The sequence below is a fragment of the Salvelinus fontinalis genome, chromosome 20 (genome assembly GCF_029448725.1).
Source record: "Salvelinus fontinalis isolate EN_2023a chromosome 20, ASM2944872v1, whole genome shotgun sequence".
Lineage (NCBI taxonomy): Eukaryota > Metazoa > Chordata > Actinopteri > Salmoniformes > Salmonidae > Salvelinus > Salvelinus fontinalis.
In genome coordinates, this window is record NC_074684.1 from 9949892 (window position 1) to 9973164 (window position 23273).

General features: G+C 41.9%; 1 protein-coding gene across 5 annotated transcripts in view; it reads right to left on the reverse strand.

The window, feature by feature from the left end:
• Positions 1 to 12087: 12087 nt before the first annotated feature.
• The window catches only part of LOC129817263 (disks large-associated protein 2-like), a 183975-nt gene continuing 172789 nt past the window's right edge, over positions 12088 to 23273 (reverse strand). For 3 of the 5 annotated variants that reach the window (XM_055872327.1, XM_055872330.1, XM_055872329.1), the window contains 4 exons: positions 21733 to 22178; positions 20386 to 20477; positions 18574 to 18738; positions 12088 to 18340 (listed from right to left, as the gene is read on the reverse strand). In XM_055872327.1, coding sequence (XP_055728302.1) covers positions 18125 to 18340; positions 18574 to 18738; positions 20386 to 20477; positions 21733 to 22178 — 919 coding nt within the window. In that variant the 3' untranslated portion in view covers positions 12088 to 18124. The remainder of the gene's footprint in view (positions 18341 to 18573; positions 18739 to 20385; positions 20478 to 21732; positions 22179 to 23273) is intronic. The other 2 variants (XM_055872332.1, XM_055872328.1) reach the window with 1 other exon arrangement.

Here is a 23273-nt window from a genome sequence, read left to right on the forward strand (position 1 = left end):
CGTTGTAAACCTTCGTTCATAGGCTAGCTTGAAGCAACCTCATGATAGGTATAGGGAAAATTTTAGTATCATGTAGTAGCCTTAACCTATCGCTGTTACATTGAACTGGGTGAATGGAACACGAATAAGAGTCATCCAATATGCTGTAATAGAAAAAAATCATCCTCCTTCATCTTAAACGGCACTGACCGCCACTGCTCCGCGGTGACATACAGTACCAGTCAAAAGTTTGGACACACCTACTCATTGAAGGGTTTTTCTTTATTTTGACTATTTTCTACATTGTAGAATAATAGTGAAAACATCAACACTATGAAATAACACATATGGTATCATGTAGTAACCAAAAAAGTGTTAAACAAATCAAATATATTTTATGTTTGAGATTCTTCAATGTAGCCACCCTTTGCTTTGATGACAGCCTTGCTCACTCTTGGCATTCTCTCAAACAGCTTCCCCTGGAATGCTTTTCCAACAGTCTTGAAGGAGTTCCCACATATGCTGAGCACTTGTTGACTGCTTTTCCTTCGCTCTGCGTTCCAACTCATCCCAAACCATCTCAATTGGGTTGAGGTTGGATGATTGCGGAGGCCAGGTCATATGATGCAGCACTTCATCCCTCTACTTCTTGGTCAAATAGCCCTTACACAGCCTGGAGGTGTGTTTTGGGTCATTGTCCAGTTGAAAAACAAATGATAGTCCCACTAAGCGCAAACCAGATGGGATGGCGTATCGCTGCAGAATGCTGTGGTAGCCATGCTGGTTAAGTGTGCCTTGAATTCTAAATAAATCACAGACAGTGTCAACAGCAAAGCACCCCCACACCATCACACATCCTCCTCCATGCTTCATGGTGGGAACCACACATGCGGAGATCATCCGTTCACCTTATTTGCGTCTCACAAAAACACTGCGGTTGGAACCAAAAATCAAAAATTTGGACTCATCAGACCAAAAGTCAGATTTCCACCGGTCTAATGTTCATTGCTCGTGTTTCTTGGCCCAAGCAAATCTCTTTTTCTTATTGGTGTCCTTTAGTAGTGGTTTCTTTGCAGCAATTTGACCATGAAGGCCTGATTCATGCAGTCTCCTCTGAACAGTTGATGTTGAGATGTGTCTGTTACTTAAACTCTGTGAAGCATTTATTTGGGCTGAAATCTGAGGTGCAGTTAACTCTAATGAACTTATCCTCTTCCTTTTCTGTGGCGGCCCTCATGAGAGTCAGTTTCATCATAGCGTTTGATTGTTTTTGCGACTGCGCTTGAAGAGACTTTCAAAGTTCTTGAAATTGTTTGATTACCTCACGAAGCTGGTTGAGAGAATCCCAATAGTGTGCAACGCTGTCATCAAGGCAAATGGTGGCTACTTTGAAGAATCTCAAATAGAACATCTAAATAGTAAAAAACAAAGAAAAACCCTTCAATGAGTAGGTGTGTCCAAACTTTTGACCGGTACTGTAGTGTGTACACACACACAGGCAGAGGGGCTTGTTAACCCTGCACAAATAAATAAAAGAGTTCATTCATTTAAATCACAGTCAAAATGGACAGAGGAAAACTTAAATAGACTACATTAGATGTTTGTTCAGAGGCAGTAGGAGGGAAGTTAATAAGGAATGCCCAAGGTCACTGAAGAGAGCTGCCATTACTGGGCATCAGCAGGTACATGGTGGTCTGATCTGCTGCAACCTAGACTCAGGGATAGATGTAAATCATTTAGTATGTTATGTTATGTTTCGTATGGTAGGTATTCATTTGTAGATGTTCAGCATCCATTTTGTACGATATGTTACAAATTGCAATTTGTACAATATGTTACGAATTTGCTATACGTATGATATGTTATGCATTCCACTTTGCTGTGGCTAGTGTTAGCTAGGCTAGTGGTTAGGGTTAAGGTTAGGTTTAGGGTTAAGTTTAAGGTTAGGAGTTAGGGTTAGGGGTTAAGGTTAGGGTTAGAGGAAGGGTTAACTAACATGCTAAGTAGTTGCAAAGTAGTGGAAAAGTAGTAAGTAGTTGCAAAGTTGCTAATTAGCTTAAATGCTCAAGTTGTTAGTGACAGTCGCATAGTACGTCCACCAATCCTCCCTGACCAAACTCCCTCCTTTCGGTTTTTGGCTTAACTAGCAATCTGTCTTATGTAACATATCATACTAATTTGAGTTATTGTCACAGGTTAACATTTAATATGTCAGAGGCCAGGCTGGTGGAAAAAGCAAAACCCAAGCCACCTCACTACAGCTTCTGAGAGCTCTGACCTTGTATAATAATGATCTACTGTAAGAGAAACATTCCAACCAAACCTTGATTTACTGTAAGGATATAGTGCTGCTTGCAAGTATTTTTTCCAACAGTAAAACACAAACAAAGTGATCTCGGTTGATAATGGGTGCCCAGACATTTTTGCTAGGATTTGTGAATCGTGTTAACCCTAAGCCTCCCGTTAGATTCAGGTGGTAGAAAAAAATTGTCACTGACGGATTTTACTAAACAGATGATTGTAAATATGCTTTTCACAGATAATTATTTCTGCAAATGTCCTTTGAGGGCCAAAGAAGCTAAACACTCCCATGTTTTGGCACTAAATAAAACGATGACAACCAAAAGAGCATCAAAGAAGAAGACAGGATACAGTGTAATAACCTCAACGGATTTAAAGTAGTCTTAGTCAAATGTTACGTATAGGAAATTACAGATGTCCTGTTGGAAGACTTTGAAATGTTTCTACACTCTGATACGCCTAACTGTAATTCTGCTTATACGAAGAAACCCTTTATTGAGTTAAATTCTATTGTCTGGCCTTTTGCTTTTTGTGTCGGGCTGAAATTAGAAGGGTACGCTGGACTTAAGAACATTTTGACTTTTGTTTCTCTTCATGATGAACAACATCACCATTCTGTAAAGCTTAAGTGATTCTTCCTAGAAAACATTCCCAGAACCGCAAGTGACAGAGCAACATTCCCAGAACTCTGTGGGAAAGTTATTTTACAAATAACCAAAGGAGAACTTTAAGGGAATGTTACGGGAACATTTCTGTACTAGTTGGGAGCCCTCATTTTTCATTATTCTGTGAATCTTTTCCCAGATCAATAAGACAACAGTTACCTAAACTTATTTAACATGAGAACACTCTAAAAAAAAGCCTATATTGTCACTCTTCATCATTTCAAAGTATGTGCTGATCAATGTTCACAGACAGCAGCCATATACTAATGACTGTGCCTATCCTGAAAATAGCCTAATTGGCTAATTGATGGATTTTGAGTCAGCAGCAGCAGCACTGTAGATGATGGATGGGGATTGAATTTGCGGACTGGTTGAGGGAAGGATGTTTATACACAAGGCCAATCAAATCTCTTGATGTCAATGTCTTGAGAACCAGTTAAATGCTAGTTTGGACATGTAGTAAACAGAGGAGGTCCTTCATAATGCATTCTTGGCAGAATTGTGTGGCTTGTCAGTGGAACAAAGTTCTTAAGATTATGCAAATCATAGCTGAATGAGCTCTCTCTAGCTCTCTCTAGCTTGTGTGTGTGTGTGTGTGTGTGTGTGTGTGTGTGTGTGTGTGTGTGTGTGTGTGTGTGTGTGTGTGTGTGTGTGTGTGTGTGTGTGTGTGTGTGTGTGTGTGTGTGTGTGTGTGTGTGTGTGTGTGTGTGTGTGTGTGTGTGTGTGTGTGTGTGCACGCATGAGTGTGTAAGGCAGTGTGCACACTCTGACTGGTCTCTCCAGGTGACCCCATGTCACTGGCAAATTTCATTAAATCATTCCCCCCAAAATGGTTTAGTGTTTTGAATATAGTTTTGCTGTTGGCATATTTGTATACCCCCCATCCTTAAGTGTTCATAACGGCATGAGTCAAAATAGGCCGCTGATTAGTAAAACCACATATCCCACTGTCTTTAAAAAAAAAAAAAAAAAAATTTTTTTTATCCCATTTTCTCCCCAATTTTCGTGGTATCCAATCGCTAGTAATTACTACCTTGTCTCTTCGCTACAACTCCCGTACGGGCTCGGGAGAGACGAAGGTCGAAAGCCATGCGTCCTCCGAAGCACAACCCAACCAGCCGTACTGCTTCTTAACACAGCGCAACCGGAAGCCAGCCGCACCAATGTGTCGGAGGAAACACCGTGTACCTGGCCCCCTTGGTTAGCACGCACTGCGCCCAGCCCGCCACAGGAGTCGCTGGAGAGCGATGAGAGAAGGATATCCCTACCGGCCAAACCCTCCCTACCCCGGACGACGCGGCCGGCTGCGACAGAGCCTGGGCGCGAACCCAGAGACTCTGGTGGCGCAGTTAGCACTGCGATGCAGTGCCCTAGACCACTGCGCCACCCGGGAGGCCATATCCCACTGTCACCCTGAAAAAGACCCAGAGGGGCGTCTTGTACAGATGTGTGTTTATTTTGCTCAAAAGGGAACAGCTAGTATTCATGTCATTCTGTCACTGAAATCCCCCTGTCACCCTGTCACTTGAGGTCATGATGTCCCTGCACTGTATGTCGACAGGTCACATCTCTATGTACTGAGGTGACAGAAGTGACACAGTGCTTTGTTTTCCTTTGGTGGAGATGGCTCCATAACAGAAAGACACAGAGATTTATGACAACAATACGCCAATCAAGAAGAGTCTCTCTCCAGTGAGGTAAAGCATTCAAACAGGACTAGCACATTTACATTCCATCAGCATAGGGAGATTTCCTCTTGCAAAGGTTGCTCAGCTGCTCTGTGAATCAAGGCCAGTACATTCCCCACATACTGCCTGAGGTAGAAAATGGAGGTGGGTTTGGACTGATCGAGTGATATAGTATTTTATTGGAGTTATAGAGTGCAGAATTTCCCTGAGAACCGACTGAGGTAAACCTATTTTGATGAAATGCCTGAGGGCATCGATCATTTATTTGGAGGAGTCATGACCGCAGACATCAGGTCAGACAATCAGTGGCTCATGTCGAATTAGGTCATATAATTTTGATAATTCTACATGTACCTCAGCAGGAAGGTGTATAGGCTATTTACCTCTGGACAGATTTTGCCAATATTTACCTCTGCACAGATTTTGCCTACACACCTCAGAGCATAAATAGAAAGCAGACCTACTGCTGCATCTGTTGTTCTGGGACCATATCTAGTCAGAAACGGAACAGCTCTCATTTCCTTCTCTCTCTCTCTCTCTCTCTCTCTCGCTCCCCCACTTTCCAACTGTTTTCTCTCCTACTTTTCTTTTCCCACTGTCTGTTATATGATCACTCTCAGGAGTGTAACAAACTATTCACCTACTACAGAAACTATTTGTATTGAACAACTATGGAATATTAACAATAAAAGTCACCCCTCAACTTTCGCTCCTCCTGGGTTGGTACTGACCCACCACACCCTCCTCGTGCTGACAAAAGACACATCCGTTCAGCACATTTACTGCATTCTTGAGTCTCGGTTAGACACCTGAACAGAATAGTTCACAAATAGGCCAGGGCTCTGTTGATATTATCTCCCAGGCAACCAAAGATGTGACTGAGAAGCTAGAGTTCCGACCTCCACTCTAACACAAGATGGAGATGTAATCCTATCAAGTGAGCCCAGATCAGTTTACAGTCTGTATTCAATCCCCCAGCTTTTCCTTCACTTCACATTGTTCTTTGTTAAATCATTTGTCTTAAATATCTTTATCGAGATTCTTTTGTTGCCGAAAGCTGCAACCACAGCCAACAATTAAAAAATCCTTAAGGGTCTATTGACACACCCGTGGGTCAATCTAAATAATAAAACAATCCCCACCTGTCAGTTTGGTCTAGAGATATCATTTTTTTTTCATGGGCTGCGTCAAATGTTATTGGTCACATACACATGGTTAGCAGATGTTACTGCGAGTGTAGCAAAATGCTTGTGCTTCTAGTTCCGACAGTGCAGTAATATCTAACAAGTAATCTAACAGTTCCACAACAACTACCTTATAAACACAAATGTAAAGGGATGGAATAAGAATATGTACATATAAATATATGGCCGAGCACCATAGGTAAGATGCAATAGATGGTATAAAATACAGTATATACATATGAGATGAGTAATGTAAGACGTGTAAATATTATTAAAATTGCATTATTTAAGGTGACTAGTGATCCATTTATTAAAGTGGCCAATGATTTGAGTTTGTATGTAGGCATCAGCCTCACTGTGTTAGTGATGGCTGTTTAACATTCTGATGGCTTTGAGATAGAAGCTGTTTTTCAGTCTCTCTGTCCCAGCTTTGATGCACCTGTACTGACCTCGCCTTCTGGATGGTAGCGTTGTGATCATGCAGTGGCTCGGGTGGTTGTTGTCCTTGTTGATCTTTTTGGCCTTCCTGTGAGATCGGGTGCTGTAGGTGTCCTGGAGGGCAGGTAGTTTGCCCCCGGTGATGCGTTGTGCGGACCGCACCACCCTCCGAAGAGCCTTGCAGTTGAGGGTGGTGCAGTTGCCATACCAGGCAGTTATACAGCCCGATGCTCTCAATTGTGCGTCTGTAAAAGTTTGTGAGGGTTTTAGGTGACAAGACGAATTTCTTCAGCCTCCTGAGGTTGAAGAGGCGCTGTTGCGCCATCTTCACCACACTATCTGTGTGGGTGAACCATTTCAGTTTGTCCGTGATGTGTACGCCGAGGATCTTAAAACTTTCCACCTTCTCCACTAATGTCCCGTCGATGTGGATAGAAGGGTGCTTTTTTACGGGTGAGATAACTGAACGCCTCAAACCGCAAACAAAAGAGTTGAACTCCCGACGTTGACACATTTGTTGCAGTAGAAGCATAGGGTTCGTGCCGCTGTCTCGAAGCATCTTATTGAGATTTTTTAAGAAACCATCCATGTCATTGAACAATCTCAGGAGATAGGCAAACCATGTGTAATTATTTTAAGAATTTGGATTTTTGCAATTTAGACAGCTGACTTGTGGGACACGGTGGTGGATTTTCATTATATGCACCAATACTCTGAGCTAAATATTCAAATGCAAGTCTCCACAGCGGAAACCGAAGTAGCATGACCAATGCTCCTCTCCAATCCCCACACAGGCCTCTACCCTCTGACAAGGGAGACAGACAGTATGCACTGGGGGCTGCCCTGCTGGTCGTCTATGGTAGCCCATTCAAATATCAAATATTCAATATATCCTGTATAGTAGAACATAAGTGGCGGGAATAGCAAAATATTGCCCTTGTGCGGCTCTAGATATATACCGGTAAGCTATGCTACAACATGTTCAAAGTGTGTGACTGTGCGGTGTTGTGGATTCATCTCTGTAAGGGGCTAAGCCGGTCCCATTTCAGTCCTACTGATACTGAGCTGGCAACACAACCAAATCCACTGCTTTGAACACTACAGATAGAAACCTATTGAGCTTTTATCTATAGAAACAGCTGTGGTCCCTTTTACTCCCGGACAGATAAGGAAACCCACAAACGTGACACTACTCAATTCTCTCTCTCTACCATGAGATTACCTCTACCTACATGTACCCCGCTAACCGGTGCCCCCGCACATTGACTCTGTACCGGCAACCCCCTGTATATATTGTTATTTTTTACTGTTGCTCTTTAATTACTTGATACTTTCATCTCTTATTCTTATCCGTATTTTTTTTGAAACTGCACTGTTGGTTAGGGGCTTGCAAGTAAGCATTTCACTGTAAGGTCTACACCTGTTGTATTCGGCGTATGTGACTAATAACGTTTTATTTGATTTGATTTAGAAGTTAGCAACTCAGAGCAGAAGTTAGCAACTCAGAGCAGATGGTAGTAGATGCCATGTGTGGTATTGCGTAAGTCTATCATGGCATTAGAGGCAGTATCACTTAATCAAATGACTTTATTTGTGTAAACTTAACTTCGAAAGCAAATATCAAAATACCCCAAAACATGCTACAACTCACAAAAGATGTCTACCATTAAGTGTTGCATGTGGTTGCATAGGAGTAGCCAGTTGGGTATTTGAAACATGTTGTTCTAGGATTTTGCTAACTGCTTTAAGTGGGGTAGACTCTCTTTATTCACAGTTTCACAATGGTCTTTCAGATGCAGGAAGGCAGGAGTATGCCCTTTAACCGTTACCATAGAGACCTCTGGGGGCTATTGTGACTTTGGCAGCTAGTGACCACCCTGCAGAGCTGCCTGCAGAAAAAGATTCATGACGAAAGACGCTAACCTGCTCTTGTAGGCAGGGTTGTCAAACTCATTCCGTGGAGGGCCTAGTGTCTGCTGGTCTTTTGGTTTTTCCTTTCAATTAAGACCTAGACAACCAGGTGAGGAGAGTTCCTTACTAATCAGTGAACTTACTCTTTGTTTTAACAAGCGCGTCGTGAGCGGTGGCCGTGGCAAGCGTCCATATGAAAGACAATGAAAGGGTGTTAAAGAGAGGTCTGTTTTTAAATCAGAACTTTGTTTATTGGAAGGAGCAGAAACAAGCAGACAGTAGGGCCTCTGTGGAATGCCGATCAGCATGGTTATTTTCAGAACATTTTCCTCCTTAAAGAAACGCAATCTTTTTAATTGTATTTTTTCAATCATCACTGTATGTCTAATAAAGCACTGTGTGTTAATTTCATGAAAACAACTCCAGATATATATTTTTATATTTACATTTATTTCCCTGAGCCTTCTTTTGCCATTGAAACGTTGTCTGATCTTGTAGGCATGTTGATACAAATGAGTCTGCTGCTACAATGTTACCTTGCAAAATGTTCTACATTGATTTGCTCATGTTGCCAAGAGGCATGTTAGAAAGATTAGGACTCACCGATAAATAGGCTACACCAGACACAAATATGAAATACTTGTACGGGACTGAAAGATGAACAATATGGTCACATTTATGTTACATTTCAACAAATTCAATGCTTAGGGACAACACTCATAGCGATGTTATAAACGTTATGAGTGTATACCCTATTCAAGAAAAGTTTTACCCTGAAAGGTATGCTGTCTAAAATTAGGTCAATGGAATGTTTAGTGTTTTGATGGTCTGTAAGGTTGAAAATGAACCTGATCAAATACCAAGCTGAGATGTTTTTAGTCTCAGAGCTGCACCCTCCGGTTAACACAATTGGATTTAACATTGGCTGAAAGAACAGGTTATGGTGGCTTAAAAAAATGGTGGATAGAATAATAACTTCAATTAAGTAAAGGGACTATCCACCTTAATATGTATTGCTTCTTCTCATCATAACACAGACATGTTGCTTTTCTCTCAAATGATATATACAGCATGGATGGAAATATGAAAATACTTTCTCTCCCAAAAAAACAGAAGCATTTTTCTTCCAAAAATTTTTATTTGCAGAACTATTTACAAAAGATGATCATTAGCAATACTTAATTCAAAGAGTCAGATTGATAAGTTATGGCAAAAATACTGAAGCACATTGATAAAGCAGGAAAATAATAACATGAAATAAATTGTTCAAAAACTCTTATTTAGAAAAAAAAGGTTGAAATTGAAATATTGAAATATATTGAAATTGAAATAGTAACTTAAACAGCAAATTAGTCAAATACAAAACAATCTGTAGAATGCTGCAATACTGAACAGCAATGAAGCATCAGATAATACATTCATACATACAATTCACTATCATGCATGCTATCTTAAGTCCTTGTATAAAATCTAGACAAAGGAAAGTTCAAACAACAAAAACATGGTTGACTCAAGAGCGGAAAATAGTTTAAATTAGGCATGAATTTATATATTTATATATGTATATTTCTGTACAAATAATGAATATTTGGCATTATATTCATCCTTATTATTGATGTGATATCTAACAATTAAAAATAGTTTAAGCTAAACATCTACCATTATCCAATCAGATTTTTTCTTCCATGTTACATTCCAAAACCCATGAGAGGCCATTTATTAAATATACCCACAAAACATTAATCATTTCTTCACCATAGGTAAACATACAGTGAAAGCTGTCTCCCCTCGCAAAACATTTAGCAAAAATAAAAAATTGCACAGGTAAATGGTGCCCTTTCTTTTCCCTGGGAAAGTTGTATTGGCTTTAAAAGGCTAAAAACACAATGACTGTCAATGTGAACAATGAATGCACATCTGCCCCAAATGTCCATATAGTTGAGTTACAGTGCCTTCAGAAAGTATTCAGACCCCTTCACCTTTTCCACATTTTGTTACGTTACAGCCTTATTCTAAAATGGTTTAAATAAAAACAAGCCTTGGTAATCTAAACATAATACCCCATAATTACAAAGCGAAAACAGACTTTTATAAATTTTGGAAAATGTATATATATAAAAAAACTGAAATACCTTAACATAAGTATTCAGACCCTTTGCTATGAGATTCGAAATTGAGCTCAGTTGCATCCTGTTTCCATGTATCATCCTTGAGATGTTTCTACAACTTGATTGGAGTCCACCTGTGGTAAATTCAATTGATAGGACATGATTTGGAAAGGCACATACCTGTCTATATAAGGTCCCACAGTTGACAGTGAATGTCAGAGCAAAAAACCAGGCCATGAGGTCGAAGGAATTGTCGGAAGAGCTCCGAGACAGGATTTTGTCGAGGCACAGATCTGGGGAAGGGTACCAAAACATTTCTGCAGCATTGAAGGTCCCCAAGAACACAGTGGCCTCAATCACTCTTAAATGGAAGAAGTTTGGAACCACCAAGACTCTTCCTAGAGCTGGCCACTCGGCCAAACTGAGAAATTGGGGGAGAAGGGTTTTGGTCAGGGAGGTGACCAAGAACCCGATGGTCTCTCTGACAGAGCTCCAGAGTTCCACTGCGGAGATGGGAGACCTTCCAAAAGTACAACAATCGCTGCAGCACTCCACCAAATATGGCCTTTATGGTAGAGCTACCAGACGGAAGCCATTCCTCAGTAAAAGGCAAATGACAGCCCGCTTGGGAGTTTGCCAAAAGGCACCTAAAGGAGTCTCAGACCATGAGAAACAAGATTCTCTGGTTTGATGAAACCAAGATTGAACTCTTTGGCCTGAATGCCAAGCGTCACGTCTGGAGGAAACCTGGCAACATCCCTACGTTGAAGCATGGTGGTGGCAGCATCATGCTGTGGGGATGTTTTTCAGCGGCAGGGACTGGGAGACTAGTCAGAATCGAGGCAAAGATGAACGGAGCAAAGTACAGAGCGCTCAGGACCTGCTCCAGAGCGCTCAGGACCTCAGACTGGGGCAAAGGTTCACCTTCCAACAGGACAAAGACCCTAAGCACACAGCCACGACAAAGCAGGAGTGGCTTCTGGACAAGTCTAAAAAATAAATGGAAAACCTGTTTTTCGCTTTGTCATTATGGGGTATTGTGGGTAGATTGAGGTGAAAAACTATTTAATCAATTTTAGAACAAGGCTGTAACGTAACAAAATGTGGAAAAAGTCAAGGGGTCTGAATACTTTCCAAAGGCACTGTACATGTAGGCCTAGGTAATAGCAGGGGAATGGGAGACCTTGTAGGCAGAATCCTCCATTGGCATTGACTAAGGAATAAAGTGTAAGAGATTGGGTGACAGGTCAAATTAGAAGGCCATACTGTAGATGTTGTGATGTAAAGGCTACAATGCATTGAATGAAGCTTATTGCTAAACGGGCAGTGGGCACATTCAGTCCATGTGGTTTTCGATGTGAGCCCTGATTCGCTTAAACCTTTTAAAATAAAATATGAGCCAATAACATTGCCTCAAGGAAATTAAGAAAGAGCCCATGGTATTTTGTGGAAGGTCAGTGGCCAAAATCAGTGATAATGATAAGAACAACACTGTGCTCCTTATTGAATCAAATATTTTAGGAGGAGAGAGAGAGAGACATTCTTAGAGTGCAACCGCACTGGAAAAAAAGGAAAAAATATAAGATTGAAAGAAAAACTCAAGCAAAGTTTACAGGGCCATAGAAAATCGTGTTGGTGTCAAAATCCCTCAAGACGAATTGTTCAAAATAAAGAATTTAGGGTGCCATCTTGAGGACATTTTGTCTCACTGCTGTGCAGTGTGTGTGCGCGTACATGTGTTTGTGCGCTGATTGTCAGAATAAAACCAATCTCTGTAAATCTTGAAGAAGAAAACAAGAAAAAACAAGTTCAATTCATTTCAGCACCTTTACTGACTCCTTTGAGGTTTATAGCACAACAGCCCACCAAACACATTAGCCCAAGATGATGTAGCAAAGATGTCACTCATGGAACATTGTACATTTTAGCCCCTAAGAGTTCCATACGTAAAGGGCTGCAGAGCAAAATATCACACCAAAGAACTTTGATATGACGCAATTTGTTATTCTAAATGTCTGTTCATACGTGTTTAGCGTTTAAGTCTTGACGAGCGTTAAAAAGGAGGATATTTCCAATCAATAAAATGCAATCAGGAAAGCAATTCATCATGGACACACTGCATATTAGATGATGGTGATGTACTGTTTGTTTAATAGAATATCAAGCTGCTTTCAGAAGGACCAGTCAAGATGGCCAGCAGATGTGTCAACACCAACATTTCTGAAGACAGATAAAGATAACTGAAAACGTACTGAGATGTGAACTGTGCACAACAATTCAATTCTCCAACCAACTTAAGACAATGTCCACTTCCATAAAGATCAGTAAACAAAGATGCATTTCCACTGGGGCCGTCATGCGTTAGAGGGAATGTCTGTAGAAATGGGGACATGGTGCAGGCTGGCAGGACTACTGCATAGGACACAGGCATGACAAAGTGCTCTGGTGGCCGTGTGTTGTCACTGTAACTGACTCTCAAACCATGAGGTAAATAGCTGTATGTGTGCCTGCCTGTTGTATGAAACACTATTGCACTTTTTAGCAGGTCAAGTTTAGTCAGTCTCTAGTTGGTGGTAACGATAATGAGCCATAAAGCATTGAGAACTGGGACGAGGTTATGATATCATAGTGAGGAAAATACTCCCTGGGATGTTATTTTTCTCTGCCATCCCCCTCCGAGCCACACACACTCACACACACACACACGCAGGGCACACACAAATGCAAACACACGCACACACATAAGCTATGTTCGCTCCTGTTACATAGGTTCCGTTTGATTCTGATAAAAATGTCTATGCTGCTTTTTCTGTTGGTCAAAATAAATCAAAGACCATCAACATACAAGATTTCATGATGATAAATGATATACAGCGTGTACCAATCACGAAGACACTTGCATACCGGTGACATCACGTAAACTTGGGGCATGTACCAATAAATATGAATCACCAAACCTGCGGACTACACCAAAGGTAACATGTTTCCCCCCCTGATTAACGGGAACAATCTCTACCTGTGAGAATGAATGGATGCCAACAATGACAGATCTTACCAAAAGCATAGTTAAAACAATCACACAAAATGTATCAATTCAATTTTCACATCATCTCATCCTCGTCAATTATCAACTTGTGCTGCAGTCATACAACAGTATAACATTCAAAATGATCAAATGCTAATCCAAACTACTAATATCAAGGCATTTGGATGAAAAAACCAAGCTAGCTTTCTCCCTAACAGCCCTTTGAGGTGACATTGCAACTCAATCAACACAACCAGAGATGGCCAAGCACTCTGCATGGCATCGTATTCCAACCAAAGACCTCAAACTAAGACAGTCATTCATAGATTCTTGTAAGTCTGATTTTAAGGCACAAAAGGATTTTTTTCCCATCGTACGTAGTTGCCAAACTTGCAAACCCCTCCTTAGATCATGGAAAAGTACACGGTACGGGACAAATATGATAATAGAGTATGTTTGAGATTGAGAAAGGGCAATTCACTTTCTACGAAGACAAAAAATTGCTGTCTCAATTTATGCACCTAATTTAGAGGGCTATACATTATAATATCACACAATATGAATAACTAAAGACTAGGAAATGATAAAGAGGACAGAAGAGCATGAAGATCCATGAACTATTTGCCTTGGCCAATCTATCATGTTTAATATAATCTGAATTTGGTGTTATGTATCAGTGTGCAAATTGGTAACTGTAGTGAATAGTTACTAGTACGTCACTAGTTGTTGACCCTGTGGTTGAGATGAGATGAGACCACCACGGGTGTGAAAGTGATGTCATTTCTATTGTCCAATGATCATACTTTAATCTAATGGGAACCTCTGACTGGTTATATATATATTTTTAAATCTCTTCACCAAGCTATCAATGTCTCTCACTTTCTGCTGTTACCTCACTAAGACCAGACATGGATTTTATGTCCACATAGAATCACAATACTGTACTGTTTGCTTTTACACAGCACCTACACATCTCCTGTGACCTTTTTTGTTGTTGCATCGTTAGTGACTCTACATTCATAAATGATTTTGCTTTCCATGTGTTTAAGGCCGTCTGGTACGTTGAGGTTCACAGCAGAGAGAGACTGACGTCAGGAAATGAAATTGGAGACACTGAGTGGTTTACCAGAAGCTACAGAGGAATGAGGAAAGTCCCAGTTTATTCAACTACTTTCCACCCTTTTTAGCAAAATATCTGGCAGCGTATCTGACCAACTGAACTGTGGCTTACTGTGTGTTGCCCTTTCAAAAGGTCGCAATTCAAATTGTTGTCTTAATCTATGCTTTGTGGACAGATAACAGCTCACCCTGTTTTTGCATCACATTCTATTGAAAATTCCTAGTCGACCACTGGTGCTAGAAGCTTACAACCCTAACATAACAAGTATATGGGAATAAATGAATTACACTAAAAAATCCAATCTATTGTTCATATGGGTAAATGGATATACTATACCAATGACACGCAGTACAACACAAATGCCAGTAGATCATGTCATCTAGTATAAGTACAGTTTCATTTTTTGAAGGAAATATACAGTATATTGAAACAATAAGCTCCAAGTGTGGTGCAATAAGCTCCAAGCACCGCCAAAAGCAATGGAGTAACGTCATAAAAATGTAAATGCCTTGCTCTCTCTCTCTCTCTCACTAGAACTCCCTAGACCTTTGACTACGGCTACTATTACAGCAACCCTCTTAGCTCATGGCAAGATAGGGAGTAGAAATACCTCATCGTACGTATTTCCTCTGCCTCTTCAATAAACAACTTTGAAGCAAACATGAACAATGCAAATAGACGCTTTGCAAATAGTTTTTTCCCCCCCCGCAAGTCAATAGCCACCATCTTTAATTACAGATGCTATGGGCACCATTTTAGTAAATCTCTGTTATTAAAAAGTCCTTGAGTGTGTGTGTGTGTGTGTGCGTGCGCGTGCACATAGGACTGGGTAAAGGACAACCATTTCAGGTAAAAAGCAACACCATTTACTAGTAACTGGATAGTGTTAAAGTGACATTTGCACCTGTCTGTCCCACACAATACTACTTTCGTAGTGTGGAGAAAAATACTTGATTGTTGTGTGCCGGATGGAATAGAATGTGTGTGATATGGTCTCTAATAGGTATAAGTTATCTGTCTGTTGGGGGACTGCTCTTTCCACCCCATAGATAGTCATTCTTTCACAGCGTCCACTATGAGACAAATCAGGTTCAATGTAGTTTGTGATGTTGGTCATTGGGTATATATGTGATAGATTACATTATTTATCAGCATTATTATCATTACAATAGTACTGGACATCAGGGGCTAAACACAAAATTCAAGGTGCAGATTGATGTGGTGTATAGAACAGCATCATAGACATATTCAATAGCGAATGTTCCATTTTTGTCCTTGCAATTCAACTGCAACAATATCATGTGAGTGTCATTTACTACATTTCCCTTGGAAATACAAACATGAATAGTATATATAAGGTGCAAAAATGCATTATATCATAGTCAACTTTTTTTTCACGAAATTTGAAACATTTTTTCCCTTTAAGTGTTTTACAATAGTGTTGCAATGGAAACATGGATCAGACGAATAAATGCACTGTACAACCCATATCATAACCATGTTTCAACCTTACAACAAAGCCGTTATTGTAACTGAAAATGCATAAATGCAGCCCTAAGGTACTGTCCCAGCTAGCACATAACATTCTGAGAACCATAAGTTTCTTAGAGCTTGGTGAGCGGGTGGTTGTCCCGTGGTTATTTTGCATACAACCTTCCCCCAACTTTCTGGGAATAATGCAGGATAGTTGCTTGCCTTTGGAACATTCTCAACACTTTTAAAGAACTTGACAAAAACACTTTATTTTCTTGTTATTTCATTACTTTAACAGAATGTTTCCTAAAAGTTCAAACATGGTTACATTTAACAAAAAAATGTGTAATGTTATAGGAATGTTCTTCAACTGGTTTGACATTGGGAATATTATGAAATAGTTCTGAGAACGTTAAGAAACAACGTTATTCTGTTGGAATTTCAGTACTTTAGTGTAAAGTTTTCTGCAGGTTTCCTCTTGGTTCTATTTAAAGTCATTGTTTTAAGAACATTAAGACAATGTTACATAAGAACCACAAGAAAACATTTGTAGCGTTCAAAGAACATTCTAATAATGTTATTTAAAATCATATACATCCATTCTGTGTCAACAAAACTCTCTCTATCCTCTTTCTACTTAAGTGTGTTCAGGTGTATTGGCTGTGCCCAATAATTGGGCGCCCTGGTCTTAACGAGTTTCCTTTGAAATGGGGTCTGTTGGAATATAATAAAATTAACATCTTTGTATGAGTTTAAAAAACATGGCATGCTACTGTAGCTCCATCCTGCTGTCGCAGTGAACCAATTCCATGGAGAGAGAACAGAAGATCATAGGTTTGAATCTCACTGACGCTGTGCCAAAATAAAAGACAAATGTGTTTGCATTATTAATTTCCATGTGTCCTATCTCTGCTTGGAGTTCAAAACAGTTAACCTAAGCTAGCAGTCTTATTGAAACGTTCAGTGAAAGTTTTATATGATTCAAAAACCTCAAAATAACCTTTATATTTAGTTCAAAACATTCACAACATTTAGAGAATGTTTTCAGAACGTTATTTGATCACCTTCAAATAACCTATAATTTCAGTTCTCAGAACGTTAATAAAACCTCCCAGGAAAACTTTTAGGCAACCATAGTAAAAGGTTCTCAGAACCTCCGTGCAACCTAAAAATGTACATTCCCAGAACGTTTTAAAAACGTTCAGTTTTACCGATCAGGAAACTTATGGCTTTGTTCCCAGAATCAATTGGAAACCAAAAACTTCTGTCCCACAACTTCCAAGGAACTAAATGTGCTAGCTGGGGTACTACTGCATGTCTTTTTCGCATCCCATGTCTCAGCAATGTTAGGCAGTGGCTGCAGCAGCAAGCCTGGTAAAAAGTGGTGTGAGTACGTCCCGAGAATAACAACGGAACTACTATTTCCAGGATGCTGTGCGACCATATCAGATGTGATGACTACTCCTTGGTCTCTACCATAGAAATAGAATAGACCCCATAGAAATAGATTTGAATTCTATGTCTATGGTTTTTACCCTAGAGTGCCCACTGCAAGTCTGAGGTATTTCAATAGCAGGTGTTGATCAATCACATTACATATTCCCCCCACTTTGACTGACAACCCACAACCATGGGGGAGAGATTTCCAGACTTCTATCTTGACAGTGAGTCATCACCACCTCTGTGCTACCACTGGGGAGTAGTACTCTCCGCACAGGGTGATTTAGCCCAAGACCACTGATGCTGGTGAGATTCTCCATAGAAAAGTTGCACTTTGTGATTCCTTTTGAACACGGTGGGAAAATACTGATATTACCCTTACTTTACCCAGAGGCTCATAATACATGATGGCAATGCGAAAGCTCTTGGGGGGGATGAATACATTTCCAACAAGAGAATTTGTTACAGTATAGAAAATAATAATTTTACCTGTAATTAGCCAAATATAATCGTGATGGTGGATCAGTTCGGTTAAAGGGGAGGGTGTAGTAGCAGCTCATTATAATGGGGTGGAGGGGTGGTGAACATTACCTCCGTCTTAAAGGGGAGAGGACATCAGAAGAAGGGCAATAGATGGAGAGAAACAGTGAGAAGTGACAGTGAGAGACACAGACGACAAGAAAGAGGGAGGAAGGAGTCTGGGTGACACCCACTAGCTGGATCTGGGGTATGGGGGCCGGAAGGGGTCAGAGCTGGGGTCGGGGTCAGGCTAGAGGGGTAATTGCTTGGACCTCAAAGGCGGGTCTGGGCCTCGGGGATGTAGATCTCGATGCTGTCCGCCCGCTCTGTGGCTGAGTTCTGTCTGAAAGAAGCCGCCCGCTTAGCTGCCATGAGGCGGCGCCGGGCCTCCTGACGCTGGCGGTCCTGCAGGTCCAGAGAGCGCTCCCGCATCACGCCGCCACGCCCCTTCGGAGGCCTCTTTGGCAGCGGGGGAGGCCATTTCCTCTCCTTTTTAGAGAATGAATGAGAGATAAAGAGAATGAGAGAGAGAGAGTGAGAGAGAGAGAGAGAGAGAGAGAATGAGAGATTTGAGCCATGTAATTTCCTGAACAAGGGCAGGATAAAACAATAAAAATAAGTAAGCATTGGCCAATAACATTAGACAATACACCTCCACAGTCCAGTTTGCTAGCTGTGAAAAGCTATACAGCTAAGCAAGGGTAACAACTCCATTAACATACCTGTAATGGCGTCTTCTTCTCGGGGCTCTCCACGGGCCTCCACTCGTTGCTCTTGATTTCCTGCAGCTCGTCAAACTTGGCAGTGACGTCGTCGATGGAGAGCTGCAGCAGGTCCCAGAATCCGGCCAGGTCCTGAGAGGTGGGGCGGGGCATGGCGCTGGGGTCCTGAGGGGTGAAGGGTGGCAGGGAAGGGGGGTGACCGGAAAAGTGAATGTTGGGGGACGGAGAACATTTGATATAGTTATCAACACCTCAGTGACCATGAGAACGTGTGTCTGCTTACATTTCATGAAAAGTATATCTAACTGTTATAGACTATAATTGGGATTTTTAAATGCTTGCGTTACATCACCAGCAATTGCATCTTCCAACACCTGAAAACTGTCCAACCACTAGATGTCCTCCTTTACTCTTTAAATAACAGATGTATTTCACGTCCTTTTGCCAGCCGTGAGCTCCATTTCATGGAGCAAATCAAGGCTACATCCATGTGGCGTTCTACACTATAAAAGACCATTCATCACGCCCACTTATCTGTTTCTGTAAACGTTCAACACATAATTACACATAAAGGTTGGCAATGACTCAGCACACAAACGCAACACGGTGTGCTGTACGACATTGAGATTTGTGTTACTGACCACTTGCGCTGTCAAGATGACACAAACACGTGCAAGCACACACACACACCACCCCCAAACACACACTCGACCCCACCTCCTCCACCGCCCCCCACACAGTCATTACGGTTGTGATATGGGGTTATGCTAGGGGTAGTGCTCTCTCTCACTCTGGTAGGGGTACTAGTCAGTGGGACACGTTAGAGAGGCTCAGGGCAATCTAAGCCCTGTCACAGTAAATGTGGGACTTCATCCATCATCCCATTATCTCTTGGGGAACGCAGATAGAGAGCCCACGGCCCCTCAGAAAGAGAGCAAAACACCGGCTTTAAGGTATCATAGTCATCAGACACAAAAAAACAATCACGCTACAGCAAGAGAGAAGGGTCATTAAAGCCTCTCTTCTCACAAACTCTTTGTTTTTTTCATTTAAGAAATGTCTGCATTGTGTGAAGAAATGGCAAATGAAGGATCATTTGAGCACAGTCTCTCTTAAAAAGGAACTTAACAAAGAGTATAGCTCTGGAAACTGTATTTGTGTGTCTTCTGAGACTAGCCCTACAGTAACTAACGCAGGTTGACAGGTTGGTGGGTAATGTGAAAACTTCTCGACTACGTTTGGGGTGAGTAACGAGAGAGGGTAGAATGTTCGTTATTCAAAACCCATTGAAAGTCTGTCTCTCTGTGTTAATGAATGGTGTGAACATAGACACCTCAGTTTCCTATTGTTATTCTTCTTCCGCTTACTGTGGGGGGTCAATACAAGCAGAAGGCCTGTTTCGATGTCAATTGGGACAGCTATTACTGGAAGCAGCCAGTCCTCCCACAGGCACAGCACTTATCAAGCCCTGTGTGCTGTCAGTAAGTCCTCAACAGTGAGAATGTGAGATATAAGGTTTCATTTAATACACAACAATGATGTATGCATGCGTATGTTCTCACACACACACGCACGCACGCACGCACGCACGCACGCACGCACGCACGCACGCACGCACGCACGCACGCACGCACGCACGCACACACACACACACACACACACACACACACACACACACACACACACACACACACACACACACACACACACACACACACACACACACACACACACACACACACACACACACACACACACACACCCATCATGGTACACCCGCCATGGTCTATTATAGTATTATAGGGCACTTACCAGGTTCTGCTGACACAGCCAGTAGAACTGCTGGAATTTTTGAGACATGAGGAGCTGTGCGCTGCCCACGGCACTTCGGATTTTCCCTAGGACTGGAGGACACACACAGAGAGAGAGAGAGAGAGAGAGAGAGAGAGAGAGAGAGAGAGAGAGAGAGAGAGAGAGAGAGAGAGAGAGAGAGAGAGAGAGAGAGAGAGAGAGAGAGAGAGAGAGAGAGAGAGAGAGGGAGAGGGAGAGGGAGAGGGAGAGGGAGAGAGAGACAGAGAGACAGAGAGACAGAGAGAGAGAGAGAGAGAGAGAGAGAGAGAGAGAGAGAGAGAGAGAGAGAGAGAGAGAGAGAGAGACATGCGCGTATGGAGTGAGATTAGAGACTTAATTCTGTAAATATAGTCAGGCAAAAAATACTATAAAATAAATCATATGCTCCAAAACATTTGAAAATGATATATTTTTTTCTACCATTTCTCAGAGAAAGAGATTTTGTTTAACAAGTAATCTTTTTTTCTCTCAAAACGATTAGGGGTGAAATAATTGGCACCATCAACGTTTTCAATACCCCACCTTGCAAGGAAAACAGCACTGGGGCTATTTCTAAAATGTTTTATGAGACTGGAGAACACATTGGGAGGGAACTTGGACCATTCCTCCATACAGAATCCTTCCAGATCCTTGATATATTTTGTCTGCGCTTATGGCCTGCCATCTTCAATTCAAACCACAGGTTTTAAATGGGGTCAGGAGACTGAGATGGCCATTTTGATGTGTGCTTGGGGTTATTGTCTTGCTGGTAGATTCACGCACGACCAAGTTTTTGGCTAAAATGTCCTGGTACTGGGTAAAGTTCATGATGCCGTTGACCTTAACAAGGGCCCCAGGACCAGTGGAAGCAAAATAGCTCCATAACATCAAAGATTCACCACCATATTATACAGTATGTATGGGGTTCTCTCCTGCTTATGCATACTTATTTCGATGCAAAACCCATCACTGGTGTGCGTGACCAAAGAGCTCTATTTTCAAGTCATCTGACCACAACACCGGTTCTAATCCAAGTGCCAATGGCGTTTAGCAAACTCCAGACGTTTACATTTGTTGGATGACATGACAATAGAGCTCTTTGGCTACGCACCAGTGTTATCTCACTCAAATCTGTCCACTGCATCAAGAATCAAAATACTGGACAGGTATTCATTAGCAATAACAACGCTTGTTGGTGCCATTACATTTCCATCCACAAACATAACTTTGCCCATTCAATTCTAAAGGGTTATCAGTGAATGCATTGGGAAACGAATGCATTAGAATATGAACAGCCCCTGCCTTAGGGACTATAGAGCCAGTACATGCCTCTATGCTGCAGCGTCAGAAACTCACTCTCCTCCGACAGGTCATGCTCTTCCGCCTCCCTCTCCATGTCTTTACACCATCCCTCCATCCTCTTAGTTTCATTATGGAGGAGCTGCATGAACCAGCTGCCGTCCCTGCGGAGAGGGGACACCCTGCCCGTCTCTACCCCCTCCAGAGAGGGCTCTGTCAGCCACGACTCGGGCTGCGGGCTGGGCGGTCCGCTGGAGGAGCGCTGGTAGTCCTCCCGGTAGCTGAAGAGCCCCTGGGTGCGGACGGTGCGGACAGCCCCGTACTGGGTGGGCGTGCTAGGCTCCGAGTGGCCCCCGCGGAAGCCCAAGCCCCCTCCGAACTGCAGGCCCTTGTCCTCCATGGTGGGGAAGCCCTCTAGTTCCATGTCAGCTTGTACGGCCGTCGTCACGCTGTTGGAGCGCTTGAACCTGCCATGTCTGAGGGAGCATACACACATGCAGACACACACATACAAATATATGTATACAGAGACAAATAAATAGATTAGAAGAATAATACATGGGTCCAAAGAGAGAGAAAACAATTGATGAACACATTCAGAGAAACAGTATACAGCGCCTTTGGAAGTATACAGACCCCTTGACTTTTTCCAAATTGTTTAACGTTACAGCCTCTTTCTAAAATTGATTAAATGTAAAAACATCCTCAGACATCTACACAAAATACCACATACTGACAAAGCGAAAACAGGTTTTTAGATTTTTTTGCAAATCTATCAAAAATAAATAACAGAAATACCTTATTTACATAAGTATTCAGACACTTTGTGCTATGAGACTCAAAATTGAGCTCAGGTGCATCCTGTTTCCATTGATCATCCTTGAAATGTTTCTACAACTTGATTGGAAGCCACCTGTGGTAAATTCAATTGATTGGACATGACTTGGAAAGGCTGTCTATAAAAGGTCCCACAGTTGACAGTGCATGTCAGAGCAAAAACCAAGCTATGAGGTCGAAGGAATTCTCGGTAGAGTTTAGAGAAAGAATTGTGTAGAGGCACAGATCTGGGAAATGGTATCAAAACATTTCTGCAGCATTGGAAGTCCCCAATAACACAGTGCCCTCCATCATTCTTAAATGGATTTTGGAGCCAACAAGACTCTTCCTAGAGCTGGCGGCTCGGCCCAAATGAGCAAGTGCGGGGAGAAAGGCCTTGGTCAGGGAGGTGACCAAGAACCCTATGGTCACTGACAGAGCTCTAGAGTTCCTCTGTGGAGATGGGAGAACTTTCCAGAAGGACAACTATCTGTGCAGCACTCCACCAATCAGGCTTTTATGGTAGAGTGGAAGCCACTCCTCATTAAAAGGCACATGACAACCCGCTTGGAGTTTGCCAAAAGGCACCTAAAGACTCTCAGACCATGAGAAACAAGATTCTCTGGTCTGAGGAAAGTAAAGACTCTTCGGCCTGAATGCCAAGCGTCACGTCTGGAAGAAACCTGGCACCATCCCTACAGCGAAGCATGGTGGTGACAGCATCATGCTGTGGGGATGTTTTTCAGCGGTAGGGA